General features: G+C 31.6%; 2 protein-coding genes across 2 annotated transcripts; one reads left to right on the top strand and one right to left on the bottom strand.

The window, feature by feature from the left end:
• Positions 1-287: 287 nt before the first annotated feature.
• LOC125074301 (carnosine N-methyltransferase) lies at positions 288-11,000 on the top strand. Its single transcript, XM_047685593.1, has 8 exons — positions 288-528; positions 2,537-2,828; positions 4,153-4,274; positions 4,734-4,884; positions 5,482-5,628; positions 6,458-6,609; positions 6,748-6,829; positions 8,659-11,000. Exons 1-8 carry the CDS (start codon positions 440-442, stop codon positions 8,764-8,766), a joined length of 1,143 nt encoding a protein of 380 aa, XP_047541549.1. The 5' UTR covers positions 288-439; the 3' UTR covers positions 8,767-11,000.
• Positions 11,001-14,191: 3,191 nt separating this feature from the next.
• On the bottom strand, positions 14,192-16,891 carry LOC125074271 (protein KTI12 homolog). Its single transcript, XM_047685559.1, has 4 exons — positions 16,571-16,891; positions 15,866-16,079; positions 15,033-15,171; positions 14,192-14,478 (listed from the first exon to the last, which is right to left on the bottom strand). Exons 1-4 carry the CDS (start codon positions 16,836-16,838, stop codon positions 14,194-14,196), a joined length of 906 nt encoding a protein of 301 aa, XP_047541515.1. The 5' UTR covers positions 16,839-16,891; the 3' UTR covers positions 14,192-14,193.
• Between the last annotated feature and the right edge of the window lie 3,568 nt (positions 16,892-20,459).

Here is a 20,459-nt window from a genome sequence, read left to right as displayed (position 1 = left end):
ATTTCACTACTCGCCGACATATTGACCGTATCAGTCCGTTTCACGATTATGTCATCTTTTTTGTGCAAAAATATTATCACTAAAAATATAAGTGATAATATCCTAAAAATGTAATAAAACATAAAATAAACAAGTAAAGCAACATATGATTAAATAATTATTTTTCTATATATGTGAATTATTCGTTTATAAATACCTCGCATTTCATAGTATCTGTGCATAATAAAATTTAACAGCAAAAGCGTTATAATGTCATCATTTCTTAAACGTCAATTTGACAAATTCAAATGAAAATGGAACTTCAAAGAACAAGGGAGTCGCTTACGCTTTCCTTTGTTGCTAAGTAAAAGTGAATGTTCATATATTGTTGTTAAATAAATACTGTATTTTATTCTCTACATCGTAATTTACAAAATTCTATCGCCTATATATTTTAATAATGTCTTCCATGGGGGCGGCCGAAGAAATTGACGAGGCAAAGGAGCGCGCCCATTTTCGAGCAGTAGTGAACGCTTTTAAATATTACAAGTGAGTAAATAAATGTTTAAGGTCATAAATAACATTGTATTTTATCTATTACAGCGTACTCTCTTCAAACCTCTTGTTAACCTGATTAGATATAAATAATGTATTCCGACATAGCAACAGTTCGCTAGATCAAATTAGTATAAGTGACTGGAGGTTACTCCTTACTTGCAACAATAAGCTTTGTTTACATCCTATACACGTGTGGAACTTTGGCCTTAACGTCCTTGGCTCATAAGGTCCATTTCATGGTGTGGTGAAGCAATTTTTCGCTACTTATACTAACAAGATATCTAAATAAATGTTCCGAAGTATATCGCAACACCGCTAATCACTCTATTTACTGATTTATTTATGTATTTTTATATTTTAAATAGAATAAATTAAATATATATACATATATATAGATTAATCGACCTGGTTTTAAAATATATTAAAATGTATTATTAGGTATAATAAAAAAATAATAATTAGAGATTGACTAAAACATAAGATAATATTATTATTATTGCAGTAGTTGTCTAATTTTTTTTCTCAATCCTGTCATACTAATAATATTGATTTTTACTGTTAATTACAAATAAGATTTTTTTTTCTTTTTAATTCAAAATAGATAAAAACTACATTTTATTCTCTGTTCCCTGATTTGAAAAACTTGTTTACTAAAATTAATTCCATTCTGCCCAGTCTCTAGAATAATTGTACATACTCATTAAAATGCATGAATTTTCCTATTTACGACATTAGTGAGATCACATTAATGAATTGTTAGTCTAAACTATTCTCTTGCACACCTAATTGTTAATTAAGAGTAACTACCTAAACCAATTAAATTTAAATGTAAGTAAGGAGAAATCAATGAGTGTCTTGTTTTTTTCTCATTAGAATATTTGCATTGAATTGGTGGTTATAATTCAAATTAAGCTTGTAATATGTTGAACACATTAGAGTCTTATTTGAATAGTATATTTTGTTTTAGATACAGTTTAATACATATTTTTTAAATTGTATTTTAGTCATCATATCCTAGAGCTGGAAGACTAATAGTAGCTGTGAGCAAAATTGGGTTTATTACAGTTAGACTAAAGCAACTGTTGCTCTCAAATATTTGTTGTGGATTACTAAATATTGCAGTCGATAAATTAGTAATATGGAGTATTATGCTGCTGCATAGGTCCTCAATACTGATTTATAATTTTTTGATTTGATTATATTTATAGCCTCATTATATTGATAGCCCCACAGATAAGGCATCAGTCTCCAATGGGGAGTAATTCCATAGGGCAGCATCACAGAATAGATTTGCTAATAGATTTAGAGCTGATAACAAACACATCCTAAGACAAAAAACAAAAACAAAAACTAGTATTTTAATTAATAAAGATGATGATTTTATGATGAAATGTGATGTAAATTATCATGACTAATTTTATACTGTTGATATTCCTTATTGTGGAAGTAAATGTATGTTGTGTTTTTCAACATATTTAATTGCATAAATACATCTACTTGTTCATTGTCTAGTATGCCGTATACTTTATACTTAGAAATTTATATAACTATACTTAGTTTATGAAATAATTGCTTCAACTTTTTTTTACTGATAGATAAAATTCTTATTAGATAGATTAGTCTTGTTTTATTTTTTAAACAATTTTTATAAGATTAAGGCAAAGGCATGTCATTCTATGTATTTTGATAGCTTTTGATTTATGTCAAAATTCATCTCTGTATTGAAAAAAAAAATTGTATAGACATTAATAAATTTATTATTTATTATTAATTTATACAATTTTTTTTTTTTTTGGTCCATTGAGAAAGAAAAAGAGGCTGAAAATTCAAAAAAAACATGAGTGGTTTACTGAACTAAAAAAAATGTTATGTTAGATAAAAAAGGGTTTTATAGTGTTTTGCTGTGTGATTTATGATTATAAATAAAAATTAAAATTTAGCTTTAGAAAAAGTGAGTCATGTTTTTTTTCGAAATTAATTGGATTTTTGTTGTTTTCAGATTATGCAGCCTCGATAGGATACATAAATCGGAGAAAATAGTTTCTATGCTCCAACCAAATCACCAACGTCGCCTAGAAAAGTACAAAAGCTACCTCATTAAGTTTAAAAAGTGTTTAGATGTTAATAATAGTGTCGTACATCTAATAATAAGGGATGTAGATACAATGTTTGAAAATGTGGACCACAGTATTGATGCAAACACAAACGGGATGGAGAGCTTCGGCTGTAATTATAATAATTGTGAAATACCATCGCAGAAACAACATAAAATGCAGCATGACGTTGAAAAGGTTAGTTTATATAATGGGCTATTTGACAATGGGAAAAATAAAGTGTCAATTATTGTAATCAGTATATATTATGAGTTTAAAAAAGGTTATTTATGAACGAAAGTTGTAAATAATAATTAATTTATTCATAAATCCATAAATAAAAATGCCTTATTTTAAATGTTTGTCGCGTGACAGAAAACGCTCCTAATTGGTCGGGCTTATGATGACGTCACTTGCTTGTAAACCTTGTTTGCCTACTGTATGTGGATAATATGTGCCACAGTTTACAATACAGGCAAGTGGCGTCACCGACCCCATTGCAGCGCCATATAGTCAAAGTAGCTTTTTCGCGCGCTATTTAAATATGGAATTTTTATTTTGATATTTTTCAGCAAATATGTAGTAGAATTAAAAAAAAACTAACTTATACTGGGTTTGTTAACCTCTTCTAAATAATATAAAATGCATTTTAAAAACCAGTCCAATAGCCTACTGTGACATAAGGTTGAACTGATTAACAATTTTGTCGTATAGCCAATTCCAAATGTAGGACAAAGGAAACATACCTTAGATTTACTTATTCAAAGCGATTTACTAATGCACTATGTACAATTCTTGATTATTATATCTTTATTTATAATATACAACTATATTACACTATTTAACGTAACTAATTATATGGATGCTACTTTACTTCCAAAGTTCTGATAACAACTGCGCTAACATTGAAAATGGGGTAATGCAGCAGATATTGAAAATAGTATTTATTCTGCAGAAAAGAGCTGTACGAACTATTTATAGGAAATCATTATGCGAAAAATTCTTCTTTACAATAATTTTATGATAATATAATGTTTATACAGAAGAATATACAAAAATATTCTATAAAAGCTGATATACATACTGTTAATACAAGAAATAAGAATAAACTTGTAACCCCTACTTTCTGTTTGCATACGGTATAGAGAACGTTTTTGGGCAATGGTATACGCATGTATAATAAGATACCGGGAAATGTAATTAATTTAATAAATTTAAAAAGTTTATTAAGAATTAATAAATAAGTCTTATTCTTCTTTAAAGGAATACTTTTTAGAAAAAAAAAACGCCTGGATTTAGGTTCGGGTTTATAAAATCGATAGATTATTGTAAAAAACAGCATTGTAAATCTGTTTATTTGAAATGAGCACTATGCGAGTTTCTTGCCGTTTCTTCTCGCTGGAAGCCGTTTTCCGAAACGGTGGAAATATTTATATATCGACGATTCAAGAAAGGTTCATTGTGAAGTTTACTTAAATGAAATTGATTTTATTTTATTTGAAATGCTTTATTTTGTTTTAAGGTACAATCGGTATTAAAGAATATAGTTAGGGACTGGAGCGATGCCGGAGCAGCTGAACGGGAACAGTGCTATAAACCTATACTCGAGGAACTAGAATCGAGATATCCACCAGAAGAATTTAGGTGAGTACCAAATTGAATCAAAATATATTTTATTGCTTTGGACTATCTTGTCGGTCTAGTTCTAGACCAACTTGGCCAGCTTATTTAAGGCCACAGTTCTTAAGGGTTCGAAGAATTCTCAGTTTTTTTTTTATACTGTATTATATGTTAGTAGACGAACGGGTTAATAAGTCACCTGTTGGTGGTCACCACTGCCCATACATATTATTATATATGAGACATATTAACCATTCCTTACATTGCCAACCTCAGGATCGAAGATGTTATGTCTTTTGTTCCTGTTATAATGGCTCACTCACCCTTCAGATCGGTACACAATAAAACTAATTACTGCTGTGTGCTGGAAGAATATAAGATGAGTGGGTGGTACTTACCTAAGGTTTGGTAAAGCCCTACCACAAAGTATAGTAGCTCGGAGTTTAGAAGTTGGAAGTGTTAACATAGGGCATTCTTTGATAGTGATAGGTCACACATCAAGGTGCTAGTGCCGGGCGCTGGTCTCGGCAGGCTGGCGTGGGAGATCGCTGCCAGAGGATATTCGTGCCAAGGGAACGAGTTCTCGCTGTTCATGTTGTTTGCAAGTAACTTCATATTGAATAAATGTCCTGAGGTGAGTCTGATAACTTATCAAGCGTATCAGTGTACATTCCACGAAACGAGCTCGCAATGAATTTTGCCCGCGTGCACTCATTGGTCAATACGTGTGACCTTCAACAGCCCAATCATTACTTAGGGTTGTTTCTAGGCGGGAAAATCGTCCAATCAAATGTGAGTATTTCGTTCCCTAGGATTTCGACTCGTGGAATGGACTATAGTTTATAATCTAAGAGCTCTGAATTGAGCGAGAGAAAATTGATTTGATTATGTAATTTTTCTTTTGTCGTCTATATACTATATCCTAGTGGTAGTAAGAGTAGATAAACAAACCATATATTAAAATATTCCGTGTTAATATCTCTGCTATATTTTGCAAATCATACAGGTCTTGTATAATATATTATATTTATTTGGTATAATATTACTCATTATTAAAAATAACCAATTGTATTCTGATATTAATTTCGTCAACGCTCTTTATTTTTCTCTTTGAATCCATATTGTATACAATAGATTAAGATCTTGACCAATGACGTCACGGCAATACAAGGTCGAACTTTTTTATTTACCTTAACTCCTATTATAGATGTGTTTTTTTTATTATTTACAGGCAAACAAACATACGGTATATCCCTGGGTCCACCAGTACGTGAACCACATGACGAGCGAGCACCAGATCCAGGCAGCTACGTTCCCGGACGTGCCGCCCGCCACCAGGCATTCGCACTTCTCGATAGCCGCCGGCGACTTCCTGAAGGTAAGTCCACTTGAATGAGCTTTATTTTGATATATTATATATTATTGAATAAGATACGTGTGATGAATGAGAATAGATTGGGCAAAAACTACTCTATGTTACTGGTTTTTATAATTGTATTTTTTTTTTTCAAATTCATCAAAATCCTTGTTGATTTTGAAGTGAGCTGTTAAATTAAAACCAGGGAAATAATAGTATTTATGTTATACTTTATGGTATAATGATTATTATTTTTAAAGCGACCTTTTTAACAAAATTATATGCTTTATCGCGATCAGAATGGACAGCGATATTTTGGAACTGAGACACGCGTGGTCTGCGAGAGTGTCGATTTATAATTTACGATTATGTTTGTGATGATGTAAAGCGGTACAATTTTGATAATTCAATATAAGAGATATCATTCCGGCGATTGAGCATACATACAAACTTACATAGACACATTCTGCTAAATGGTTCAGAATTTCTTTGCTAACGCTCCTTCGCTCGATAACTGTCATTTTCTATTTACTTTGACAAGGTCCCAAAATTCAATTCATTCTAGTAGCGCATGGACTATTGTAGATTAAAATTGTTATGTTCGTATGAACGAAGAAAACACAGGAGTTTGTCATTAACCATGTAATTCCGTCTATAGCTTAATTTTGTCACACACTATTTTTTACACACCCACTTAATTTACTTTATTATTTAACAAAGTAAAAAAGTACCCTACATTTTTAATCATAACATTGTACATAACAAAAGTATTGCACATTATATATACATATATATATATGTATATACATATATAAGAAATACTGTTAAAATATTTGAATGATAATTTCAGGTGTATACGGATTTGGATGAATGGCATTGTGTTGCAACGTGCTTCTTCATCGACTGTGCACCGAATGTAATTGAGTTCATAGAGAGGATATATGCAATATTACGTCCAGGGGGCTATTGGATCAACCTGGGACCACTGCTGTACCACTATAGGTAAAACCACATTACACTGTATACAGAGAATTATTTACATTGTATACAGAGAATATGAATAAATGGACAAAGCCTTCGTCCAAAATATTATTAATATATGTAATCTGTTTTTGATTGTTCTTTGTTTTTCTTTTACAGTGACATGCCAACAGAAATCAGTATCGAGCCACCATATGACATTTTAATGGACATCATAAAGGATGTCGGGTTTGAGGTTTTGGTAAGTTTGAAGATCTTATAGGATTTTTTTTTATGGCATTGGTTGCCGGACGAGCATATGGGCCACCTGATGGTAAGTGGTCACCACCGCCCATAGACAAAGGCGCTGTAAGAAATATAAACCATTCCTTACATCACCAATGCGCCACCAACCTTGAGAACTAAGATGTTATGTCCCTTGTGCCTGTGATTGCACTGGCTCACTCACCCTTCTAACCGGAACACAACAATACAGTGTACTCAAAAAAACTCAAAAACTCAAATTCCTTTATTCAATATAGAAGTATTACACTTTATTATTGATTGTCAAGTTAAACACTACCACCGGTTCGGAAAAAGTAAACACCCTGACCTGAGAAGAACCGGCGAAAGAAACTCAGCGGGACTTTTTTTTACGTCAAATTAATTATATACATAATTATATATGAGTAGAAACAGCCAGGAGGCGATCGTTTCATTCCCAAGGTGTGCTATCAAACATAAACTCACTAATTGTATAGTAACCTTTCGCACACAAACATTCCTTAACAATTTTTTTAAGTTTCTCAACAGAAGCATTTTGAACGCTTTCTGGGATCCTGTTGTAGAAGCGTATACATTGCCCCACAAAAGAGTTACTGACTCTATGCAGTCGAGTAACAGGAGTAACAAGATTGTGTTTGTTCCTAGTACCAACGTTATGAGAATCACATTTTCTCATAAAAACATCAATATTTTTCCGTACATACAAAACATTACAGAATATATATTGAGAAGCAACAGTCAATATCTTAATTTCTTTAAATTTATACCTCAAAGATTCCTTGGCTCCCAGGTTATAGATTGCGCGAATAGCCCTCTTCTTGTACTTTTATTTGGCGGTAGAATATCTGATGAGTGGGTAGTACCTACCCAGATGGGCTTGCATAAAGCCCTACCACCAAGGATGTTGATTATGTAAAGGTCAAGCCTTTACTTAATAAAAATTAAACTGCTTCTAAATTCTAAATAAGAATCACTATTTCTGTCGGATGTCCTAAATCAGACGATGCCTCAGTTTTAAATTATTGGCATTTTGTATATTCATTGCTCGTGTTATTAATTTGTTCGATATAAATTCAAGTATTGTGTAAGCAGTATTTCAGTAATATCAAATCCTCTCCCAAAGTCAATGAAAGTAATCAGCTTTATAATATTACAAAGATCTTTTCATTTTTGTTTATTCATGACTAAATATTGACCATAGTTACTAAGTCTTATAGTGTAATAAGTTCTATAAACTATTCGTTGTCGCTCGCGGCCTCGGTTAGGAATGAAAGAGGCTCTTTCCTTCCTTGGATTTAATTATGCATTTATTGATGATAATTCAACTAACACCCAATAAGAGTAGAGAGAATATGCTTTTCACGGTCGATCATAGACAAAGAAAAGTAGGATCGCGCTCCGTCTTAAGCGCAACTATTTTTCCGATAGGCCCTTCCCACATAAAATCTTTTGGGTTGCCTCACGGATCATCATTTAACCATCATAGGTGAGACAACCCTAACGCGCCGCGTCTGTTTTTGCTCCGCCTACACTCTGGATAAAGACGAACCTGAGTAGGGTTGCCATATCTTAAAATAAGAATCTACTAAACAGCTCGTTTCATTGTAATATATATATTTTTTTAAACAAAGTTCTTTTACGCGGCTCACAGAAGAGAAACGGAGGAATTCTGCTTAAAAAAAATTCTCTCCTTCTCTTTCCAACGTATATATGTGGCTTAATATTTAAAAAAAAACTTACTTTTTGTTGAGATTTTTAACAATTTTAATTAATTATTTAATTTATTGTTTTTATTTTTTGTTACAGAAGGAACACACCGGTGTTAAAACGAAATACGCACAAAATCCAAATTCGATGATGCAACACGAATACAAATCTGTATTCTTCGTGTGTAGGAAACCTTTCCCGACATAAAAAGTATTATTATTATAAATGGTTAAAACTGGTTATAATCACACTAATTAAACGGTCTGTTAGTTGATTACATTTTCATGTAGTTCTATAGCGTAAACCAATCACAGGACGAGTAAATGAATTGACAAATTTGACCTTGAATTGACGTGATTTCATTGGTCGAGTCTGATTAATCTAAGATATTCATTATGGATTCACAAAAACATGACGTTTTGAATGTCGGCGAAGTTAAATTACAGTGGATATTAGTAGTTATGTTGTATTGTAAATCAAATATAACCTAATCGAGAATTGTTTGCAGTGAATAGTAAATAAAATCGCACGGAATACGTAAATTTGTTTGTTAAATATTTATTCCTTCTTTGATTGGTGTAGGCTGTAGTTGCAATAAATTTATCACAATGAAGGACTCCGTTACTTTTGTTTGTGATCATACTAAATAAATGTCCTAAGTTCATATAAAAACTCATATATTTAATCCATTCATTAATTGGACAACCCAAGTATATATTCTTCGCCTTCACTATATCTTTCCGGGATGAAAAATATCTTAACTAACAGCCAGCGTATAACATATATCGTCATAATAGTTGTAATGACGTTAGTGCAAATTTCTAATACTGTAAAATAGGCTTTATTGTCATTTTACTGAATAATGTTATGAGTTTTTGAATTGAACATAGTGCATGTCATTAAAATAACTCAAAAATAATTTAAATAAAACCTCAGAACAGTCTTTGTTTTCTACGATGACGATATATGTATCCATTGAATTTGTAATTTAATATTAAGTCAGCATTAATATATCAGCTCTAAAATATTGATTTATCCCAAAATTTTTGCTAATATCACTCAGGATGCTATTAGGATTCTGGTGATAAACTATACATCCAAACCTGAAGCGTTTAATACTAATGGTGAAATAAAGAAACTGAAGAAACCCATCTACATACAACATATAAAACATTTCTCCCCTTTTTTTGCAGTCGTGTTATATATGTATGCAAAAAATTTCATCCATCCATTGCTGTGTAGAACAGGAAGGAACTGACTGGAAGTTTTTGCATATTTAATGTTAGAAGAATGTACGTCCACATTAAAACAAATTTCTGATTGTTTGAAAATTATTTACTACATATAAAGTATTAATTATGTTGTCTCAGTATTTAACTAACCTTATGTCATGGTACATTAATATATAGCCTATTCCAATGGAAGTAGGAGAAAACAAAAACAAACCTTAGATTTATGTATTTCATGCGATTTGCTAATAACTCAGCTATATTGTGCACTACTAAGAATTTATGATTAATTTACCATTATTTATAATACAACACACTATTACGCTTAACTACTTATTTCCACTTAATTTTACTTCCAAAATTCCGATAACAATTTCTTCGACGTTCATAATCATAACGCCATTTTTTCGCAAATCCATAGTGAATATCATAGACAAATCAAGCTCTCAACCAATGACATCGCGTCAATTTGCTGTCAAATGTTGTTTATTTGGCGTTTTCCTGTTATGATTGGAATAGAGTATATGTTATATTCCAATGGTAGGCGGAGATATAAACAAACCTTGAAATGACATGACGTTATTGGTCAAGATCTAAAAAAATCTGTGGTACTAAATAAATTGCTTATCCATAGTTAGTTGGAACAGTGTTGTATTATAAATAAAGATATATTTTTTAATCAAGATCTGTCTGTATCTGATGCATAACATAGCTGAGCTATTAATAATTTATATGGAATATGCAAAATTTATGGTTTGTTTAGCTTTAATTCTGCCATTGGAATATATCATGAGATTTACTTGTTTACAGATACACAAAATTAAAAGGTATTTTATTGGTGACAAAGAATGACAAAATAGTATGCATGCTCATAAATTTGTTACTTGTTTAAGTATATATTTCGTTTAAATTATATAATTGTTGATTAAGTTTTTTTTTTAAACCGTTCGGCTCAGTAGTTTGAATCTTATCCAATATGACAGGATTTATTCTAAGCTATATTGGTGTGCTTAATTTGTGTTGTGTACAAAACAGCAATAACTCAGTGTTGTCATTTGGTGGTAATGTTCTGGTTTGATGGGACATTAAACTTAGTTCCCAGGGTTTACCACCGACCATCAGGTGGCCTATTAGCCAGTCTGCCTATTTTAAATTAAAAATACGTAATAGTCGGCCAATGAGCGTTGAGATTAAAGTGAAATCTGATTGTGATTGGTGTTTTTTTTTGCAAATAATAAATTCTTGCAGTCAAAGTCAAAGTCAAAAATCTTTATTCAATATAGAAGTGATTACACTTGCTTATTGATTGTCAAAAATCTACCACCGGTTCGGAATTAAACACCTCGGACCTGAGAAGAACCGGCGAAAGAAACTCAGCGGGAGTTTTATTTTGCAGTAAACAAATGCCATAGACAATAGACAATTATCAACCTGCCCAATGAATTAAAATATAACAATAAACAAAAAAATCACTGATTTAGTTTGCATAAAAATTAAAATTAAATATTTCAAATACTAATTTGTGTACCTATAAATAACGTTAAAAACGAACCACATTTGTTTTAAAATGTTTATTGTTGTTGCGTTGAGATTATAAAACAAAAGACAGATGGTGCGAGTGCAACATTATTGCGCGTTCCCGTTTTGCTATTACGACAAAAAGGTTGTCACTTTTTTTTTTTTTTGACGTATGTTTTAAAGAAAAAGTCGGTTCGCTTTATATCGCTTTTTAGAGTGCTCCATCTTTCTTTTGTTTTAAAATGTGGATCGTTACGTTTTACATTAAGTTATTATTTGTATTTGCCAGAAAATATAATATAACCTTAAATCTACTGGGCTGTTTAATCAAACCCCTTTTGACATTGTACTAAAAAAAAAATAATTGAAAAATATCGGTATTATTTTTAAGAAGGTATTTAATAAGGCTTGTACAGTTTTGTTCGACCTTAATATTTCGTTTGAGCGATGGATATGCGTAGTTATGTTTTAAACAATACCCACCAATTTAAAGACTACCGTCTTATAAATCGACTTATTATATTAATAGTTTGTTTTTAAAATAATTTCAATCCTGTATTATCGACGTATTAAAACTTTGAAAACCTCTATAATTGTTATTACAAAAATTTTAAACAAATATTAGTTAAATAATAAATGACAAAAAAATCTATTACGTTACGTTATCGACGTATTTGTCTTGGTCTTAATTTAACAAGTTGCAAATCCTACTCCGGTATTAGGAATCGTTAAGTGAGATTCATACTGTATTTGAATTTTATCCCAGAAACACTGGGAAGCTGAGAACTAATAAGGAATAAATAATCTTTGTTTCCATTACATATCTCATTATTTGGTTTGATATTTCTTCTACAGTTGACTTTGCACAAGGTTACCGACGTTTACTATATTCAAAACATGATTCGGTTTGCTTTCTTCATGTTAAAAAATATACTTTTTATGTTGTAAATATTCATGTAGTATTTTACAAGTACCTTTGAGTCGTAATTTTCTAGGGTTATATTGAAATTGGTTCAGAATGTGGATTATATTTGGTAGTCCGGCAAGAAGCCCGGCAAAACCATTACGTCTAGTATCCGTTATTCTTATACGAAATTTTACCGGGAGCCTATTACTTCATAAGTAGTAAGTCAATGGTAGGTTCCGAATTACGCCTCGTAATCGTATTATCTGTCAGCAAAAACAAGTCGTTTCTTGAATATAGTAAGTGTGTAAAATTAAATGTGGAGCTTCGACATCTCTAATTATTAATCGGTCTAAATGTACCCATTATTGTTGCATATCGATAGTCCACTATCGATAGTTAAGGTGTTAGCGATAGTAATGATAGTCTATCGATAGTCTTGTCACGTGTCAATACTATCGATAGTTCCCCATGAGCAATACTATCGATAGTATCGCAAAAAACCATTACTTTTAGCCTCAACTATCCATAGTATCAATAGTAACGCTGCTACTAATAGTATTGCTTACAGAGAGCGATACTATCGATATCCTGTAATAATTTTCGGATAGTCAAACTATCGATAGTTCTGCAACGCAAGTACCCATATGAACTATTCTCTATTCTGTCTAAATGTACTTTCAGTGTAGCCAGCTGTAATAATATCTGGGATGAAAATTAACGGACTTATTGTTTAAGTTTTCACACTGGATCAAACATAAGTAAATAATTATTAAGTGGTCAACATTTTTCGTCTATAATAAACACATTTGGATGAAAAAATAAAATTTAAAAATAATCTATGTTTATTATTTAAAATATTTGTTACTAAAAAACGTTTGAAGCGGAATATATATTCAACTTAAAAGTGAAATTTAACACTCGTATTTAATATCACTAAGTATTATTTAGTTGGAATCCATCTTATGAAGTTTAATGTGATAAAACATCCTCATTTTGTTTTAAGTACATTGTGAAGAGATTAATAAAATCGTTTACTATTGTATACTAATTTGTTTTATTTTAAATTATAATCGTATAGTAAGTTGAGGCTGATTGATATTATACCTAGTTAAATGTATAGCCTGTTCTAATGACAGGCGAAGTAATTACGACAAATAAACAACTTTGACCTTGAAATAACGTGACACAATTGGTCAGAATTTTTGTAGATTATTCATTATGAATTATATTTTCCATAATACTATGCATACTCTACATTATTTGAATTCTCAAACTCTTGAGTAAAACTTACAGAAAGATTTTAGCATTATGCATAAAATATTGCATTGTTCTGATGACATTTTAATTCAGGCTTAATTTTGTTTATTTATTTTTCTACTATGATAGGAAAAATTAACAGTGAAATTCGTGGTATAGTACAGCCGGTACGGATGGTGAGAACAGGTGGGCAGTGGCGGCCAAATTACAGTCGAATGACAAGTGAGAGTCCAATAGACAACAAGCGTTGACTGACGGGCCTCGGAGCCCCCGACTCCATCACTCCTCTCATAGATATAGAATACATATAAACTGATTCCTCTGAAGAGACCTATTATTATAAAGATGAACTATTGCGCATATCGCGGGTTGACACTACTTAGGGGCCCACCTAAGATATATCTGAACGTAGACTTGAATTAAATTAATTAAATGGGTTTTATTAATTGCAGGACTCGCAGGGCTGCAAACCATACGATCTGTTTAATTTAATAAAGTTATGGATTCTTTCTCATTATTGTCTATTTTTGACTTTGACTTGACTTAGCTGGGGCCCCCTTGAACCGACGGGGCCCTGGACTGAAGCCCAAAAAGTCATATGGTAGATTCGGCCCTGTGCTAACGACTCATACCGCTTACTATAACAGTAACCTGAACCTATCAAACTTTAAGAAAATACTCGAGATGATAACAGTGGGGTGGGATAAATTAAAAAAATATGAATCAATCTGTCAAGGTTTTATTTAAATATTGTATAAAATATCTTCCTATTTTATTAGCATTCTCGTTCGAATGATTCATTTTAGCATAAGTCAGGAACTGCCTTCGTAGTCTCAAGAGTTGTTGGGGATTAATTGTGTTCATGATACTTACTTCGAGTTCACACCCCGGGTAGTCTGGGAATTTGACTTTGTCTAGATTTAATTGTTTCGAATCCAGGATATGTTTTGAAATAGCTTGAGTTACTTTGTCGAGTTCATAAAGGAAGTTTGTTGAACTAAGCGGAGGCTGAAACAAAATTATTTCGTTTATATTTTTTATTAGTAGGTTAATTACAAATGGGCCATTTCATGGTAAGATGTATATACCGCCCATAGACATAGTGACACTAAGTAATACTAGTCATTACTTACAATGTCAATGCTGCACCAATATTAGGAACCCAGATGTTATGTGCCTCATCCCTTTTGTTACACTGGTTTACTCACCCTTTAAAAATATGATGTAGCTGTAAAATACAAATGACGAGTGGATGGTACCCCTGCTGTAAATATCTCCCTTAAGGTGAAGACATTGAGCTCATAATAATAACTCTAATGTTGGTTGGTAGTAACAATTGTGACATAACCTCATCCAATACTGATTTAAATCTAGATTTCATCACGTTTTCCAAGTGCTAGATGAATTGTAAACACAAATCTCTGTGTTGCCATACGTAAACCACTAATCTTTGGTTAGGGAAGGCAGTCCAGTGGATAGATCATTAAAATCTTATATTGTATTGGTTGGGAAAAACCTGTGTACTTATTGTAATATGTATAGGGATTATATAAAATACATACATTTTGTGTGCTCATGTTTGGAGGGGGCGGTTTCTTTTCAAACAGAACTCTATAAAGACCCTCTAGATCCAATTCATCTGTTGGTTGCACGGTGAAAAGCGGACTGTCCCATCTGTTATTGGAAATAGGTTCTTCAAATCTGTAATAAAAAGAAAAAAAAAAGGTATGTCTACACTTTTGTCTATTACATTAATGTCCATAATATTCTGAACTGTAGCAAAAATTGTTTAACAAAACTGACAGTTAAAAAAGAAAAAAGATTAAATATATCATTATCGTGTTGTATTGAATATCTTCTGTAGGTATATTAATTTCCCTTATATTATCAACAAACACTTGAAAATGTTTATCCCATTAGTCTCCTATGTGTCTTGTCTATTAAATGTGACATTGGCAGAATATTTTGAGCCTTACTAGCATTGATATTAAGGAATAAGTGTAAATTAAGAAAGCAGTTACATACTGACTACAGGAGACTTGGCCTGTGCTGTGGCTGTCATATGTTAAATAAATGTTTAGCCAAAAATCTCTAAAACACTGAATATAATGGTACAAATTTAATGTATAAATATGCAACAGTTTTCCATTGTTAAAAAATACAGTGTATTTTATAGATTATATAGATGAAGAGATATTACATGATATTAGAGATTTAATGTAATAAAAAAAATAGATACAAGCCAATAAAATGTATGACGAACTGAACAATTTTATCCAGTATTTATTAATCAAATATTTGTTCTGATCATGAAACTTCTTGGTCTCCCATGATATTTAAATTACAGGTTTCTTAATGAATGTTTAAATATATCTTTAAGTTTATAGTAGATTACCTCAATTTTGTAAGTGCATTAAAAACTTCTTCCGTATAAGGCTCATTACATATACTTTTGTCTGAATTATCTGCTATTGTACATTCTTGCTGTTCTTTTTGATTGATTCTTTTTAGGTTGTCTTCCCATGCTTCTTGGTGGTTGCGAATTGTGTAAATAGTACATTGTGTCGACTTAGATGCTTTTGATGCACAGTATAGTTCATAGCGGTAACCTAAAAGTTATTAATGCTGTATAAAACAATACAGTTTGTGATCAGGTATACTAGCCAGCTGGTTAATTGGTAATGAATACCATTAATCAGAGATATAAATTATAATATTTGATTACATCTACATAGGCCAACCTCAAGGAAGATTATCCAACTGTAGAGGGATTGTAGTGCACATGTGTGGACTCAAACACAGGTGCACTTTCTACTCTCACATCCACATATTTCGATGGGACGGCAAGTCCGACACGATTGAAAAGAGTTCAGGGTAAAGACCAACGGCTTTCCTAGGCTCGAGAGTGTTACACACTTCCAACATCCAGACTCCAGTTACTGAGTATTTTTATACTAATAATTCCAATAACTTTTATCTGCACGACTTGGTGTTTGAACCTCAGGATCTGCGGCCTTATATCTAGCCACTACACTAATGAGGCAATTGAATAAAAATATGTAATCAGTCGCATGATTTTAATATACGAAATAATGTTTACCTTTGATATAATTGCTTCCGTCTAATACTACAACGTTATCTTTATTAATAAGTCGTATAACTTCGGACTTTAAATGTCCTCGGACTCTTTTTTCTTTCTGGAAATCTAAATAATTGGAATTCTTATCATAACCTAACTTCAAAATTGTTTCGTCTTCTGAGACAATATCGACTTGTTTCTTGTGTGTTTTTTCAAAGAATTCTTTTACTTCATTCGCCCGAGTTGTTTTACCACTAACTGGTGTACCACATATTATTATTAAAGGCATTTTATTATTTTAAATTCAAAACAATATTTACTCTATGTTACGTCAATATGACGTTTCCACTTTCCGAATGTGCTACGTTTTACGTTTAAGGCTTACAAATACATTATATTTTAATTGATTTTATACAATGTGGCCAAAAACATAAAATAATAAAAATCGACTTAACTTAAATTAAATTATTGAGCTATAAAAATACGTTTATTAACGTAACACAATAACAACATCTTAAGACTCGTAGACTTAATTTAAACGTACTAGGATGAATAACAGAATTTTGAAAATCAATATAAAAATAATGTAAAAAAAATAATATAAATATTAATCTCCTTTTATTTCAATGGATTTATAATAAAAAATATTAAAAATTTATCAAACAATATGTTAAATTAGAAAACAAAAACTCGTTTAAATAATGGTTTCCAAAAAATAAGTTATTGATTCTTAAAAAACTTATCTACGGTGTAATCCTATTATCGTTAAATTTAGTTTCACGAATATTCTTTTTTAATCTTAAGGACCATTGAAAATCAGCAGGCCTAAGTTTGGTATAAATGGTTAGCAGAATATAGTAGCTGGTCCATCCGAAATTTGATTGATGAGAAGAAGCGTTATCATGAAGAAACAATATGCCCAAGTACAATTCTCTACGTCACTTTTATTAAACGCTTCGTGCAGTTTTGGAATGGTTTGTAATCAATGGAAAGGATTTTAACAATATCTTAGAACACCGCAGTGTTATAGCCTCGGTTATGACATTGTATGCGGCTGATAGCCTGGTCTTTACAATGACGGCTTTCTTTTTTAATTTCAGGACTAAAATGGTGGACGTGAAGTTCAAGACTGCAAAATTGATCCAAATCACGTTGTTTTTTTGAGATTACGAAGGTGATATTGCAAACGTAACTTTGTTTTATCTATTAACATTCATAGTTTTCTTAGTTTGTTACACCGTCGACAGTGAGGTCGCAGCGGAGAAATCTGTGAATAGGGCACAGAAAGCGACTACCAAGGATATTCTGAACTACCACAAAAATAAAATGAAGTAATTTATTGATTTTATTAATAAATTAATATATATTATACAATAGATTAAAAATAATAATTAAATTCTCATCTCAAATCATTTATGATGTCTAATTAATATTTTTGATAATCAAAAGAAAAATATTATTTATTTAAGTAAGCTCATAAAAGCACTCTTGAATCGTCATGTTACATTGTTGAATTAGGTAATGTTTCCACTCAAAGTCAAAAGTCAAAAATGTTTCGCAAAATAGATTCTACGGAGAAGAACAAATGATTGTTACCGTTTCTTTCAAATACTTAGGTATACTTTCCGAATGCTAATACCAAATATTATTTCTTTCAATTTTCATTGTTTTCAGAATTATAAATATGTGGTTAATAAATTGTTAATGTGTAAATTCGCAATGTAATTTTGTTGTCCTACTTAAATAAATTAATAATGACAATCCTCTCTATTATAGAGATGACCGAACATCCAGATCCATTCCTATGCCGGTAGCCGTAGTAGCTTTACGTCTTGTAAATCATATTGCAATATTATGTGTAAAATATTTCATCTCTAAGTTATTTGAGTTATATAAAATGTCGGATACTATTATGTAAGCGTGGGATGATTTATTGGAACATTCTTCGCGATACACTCGATTTGGTAATAATATGAGTACCGAGCGTTGTTAAAATTAAGATTATGCAAAATAAGTTTAAGGTTTTACTGACAACGGGAACCGAAAAAAAAAAAAAAAAAATTAACCGGAATCACAGACACCAAACAGCCAAGTAAAAGAAAAAGATAGGTACTCTATGTATACTGTTAACATAGAAACAGGCAACGACCTTTCCTAATGAAATCAATTTTAGAACAAAGACAAAGTTCTCAGCTTTTATTAATAAATTTCGTATTCACATTTCATAATTTAAAATTTTTATAATGAAACAAACTTATGATGACTAGAAAATTTTTCATGACGACGGTAAGATTGTGTGTGTAAAAGTAGTGTTTGTGGTACCGTCGTTACGTCTGATTTTCCATAACACAAGTGCTTTAGCTACTTCCATTGGAATCAGAGTAATGTCACATACATTACTCTGATGTTGTCCAATATTTATATATAATTGTCTTTAACTAACATGACCGTATTTTTAGATATTGAAAAAGAGTAACTACTGAGTTTCTTACCGGTTCTTCTCGGTAGAATCTACATTCCGAACCGGTGGTAGCTTTACTTTAATTAGTTGATTAAATGACGATTCAAAAGTGCTTGTAAAAGCCTACTTGAATAAAGTATATTTTGATTTTGATTTCTAATGCCTTGGTCGATGACTCACCTGTTTATTTTTTCATTATAGGATTTTCTTTTATTTGTAAATTTAATGATTTAAAATTTACCATTAACAAACATAGTTGTCAGAAACAGTAATTGAAAGTAGAATTCAATATATCTCGAATAAATTCTAATCATTATTATACAAATTATGCATTATGTTAGATATCAGCCGAGATGGCCTAGTGGCTAGAACGCGTGCATCCGACGATTTCGGGTTCAAGCCCAGGCAGGCACCACTGAAATTTCATGTGCTTACTTTGTGTTTATAATTCATCTCGTGCTCGGCGGTGAAGGAAAACATCGTGAGGAAACCTGCATGTGTCTAATTTCAACGAAATTCTGCCACATGTGTATTCCGCCAACCCGCATTGGAGCGGCGTGGTGGAATATGCTCTAAACCTTCTCCTCAAAGGGAGAGGAGGCCTTTATCCCAGCAGTAGGACATTTACGGTCTGCTAATATAAAAAAAAAATGTTAGATATCAGTCTTATATAAAATAAAGTATATAACATTTAAAAAAAAAATACCAACCTCAAATTTAGTTTACAAAATTAAAGGGAACTAAACAGAAGGTATACATTTTGGAACAAATAAAGGATTTTTCAAATCGGTTCATAATTGACAGAATTCTGAGCTAAAAACCTTTTTTCTATGTTTGAAGTCAGTTAATAAAATACGTAGCATTCAGTTTTGCTATTTTTTAAATTACTTTTTACATAAATGAAAGTGTTTGCAATGAAACAGTTTTATACAAATAAATCTTCGGGTGTAATAAAACGTGTAAAACAAAGAAATAAATAAAGGTATCGAAGTTAATATTCTTTGAATTAAGACTGACTGCCGTCCCTAGGGAGCTCTGCGTGGCTTATCTGTGTAGTAAAGAATGTTAGCCAGCGATATATTGCTAATAAAGTTACTTTTGGCTAAATAAGAGTCAAAATACAATGGCAAATTTGAACAACATAAGGTCCATTGAAGCGTAGCGTATTTTATATAATCAAGCGTATAAATAAGCAAAAATTATGCAATGCTTAGAAGGTGACATTTAAATTATGCCATTCGTAGGGAAAACACTACACTACTACACCTCACAGGCTCACATCTACAGCGATTCAGCTAGATACGAGGTCCCGGATTAGTGACGTCACGAAAGCGGCCGTGAAGTCAATCAATCAATCAGTATAGAAGTGCTCCCCACTGATTACGTTCTTAGCCGAGGTGCGTTCTCATAGGACACACTTAGGACGAATGACACTTGGAGTCCGATGGC

The sequence above is a fragment of the Vanessa atalanta genome, chromosome 27 (genome assembly GCF_905147765.1).
Source record: "Vanessa atalanta chromosome 27, ilVanAtal1.2, whole genome shotgun sequence".
Classification (NCBI taxonomy): Eukaryota; Metazoa; Arthropoda; class Insecta; order Lepidoptera; family Nymphalidae; genus Vanessa; species Vanessa atalanta.
The sequence above is the reverse complement of the archived record's forward strand: the minus strand, read 5'-3'. Positions and strand labels throughout refer to the sequence as shown.

Bases quoted from the DNA above. Each gene is read 5' to 3' on its own strand.
- LOC125074271 (XM_047685559.1), bottom strand. From the start codon at position 16,838: ATGCCTTTAATAATAATATGTGGTACACCAGTTAGTGGTAAAACAACT. The intron at 16,080-16,570 runs GTAAACATTATT...AATAACTTTTAG, and splicing joins CGGAAGCAATTATATCAAAG to GTTACCGCTATGAACTATAC. The intron at 14,479-15,032 runs GTATGTATTTTA...ATTTTGTTTCAG, and splicing joins CAAACATGAGCACACAAAAT to CCTCCGCTTAGTTCAACAAA.
- LOC125074301 (XM_047685593.1), top strand. From the start codon at position 440: ATGTCTTCCATGGGGGCGGCCGAAGAAATTGACGAGGCAAAGGAGCGC. The intron at 2,829-4,152 runs GTTAGTTTATAT...TTTTGTTTTAAG, and splicing joins TGCAGCATGACGTTGAAAAG to GTACAATCGGTATTAAAGAA. The intron at 4,275-4,733 runs GTGAGTACCAAA...ATTCTTTGATAG, and splicing joins TATCCACCAGAAGAATTTAG to TGATAGGTCACACATCAAGG.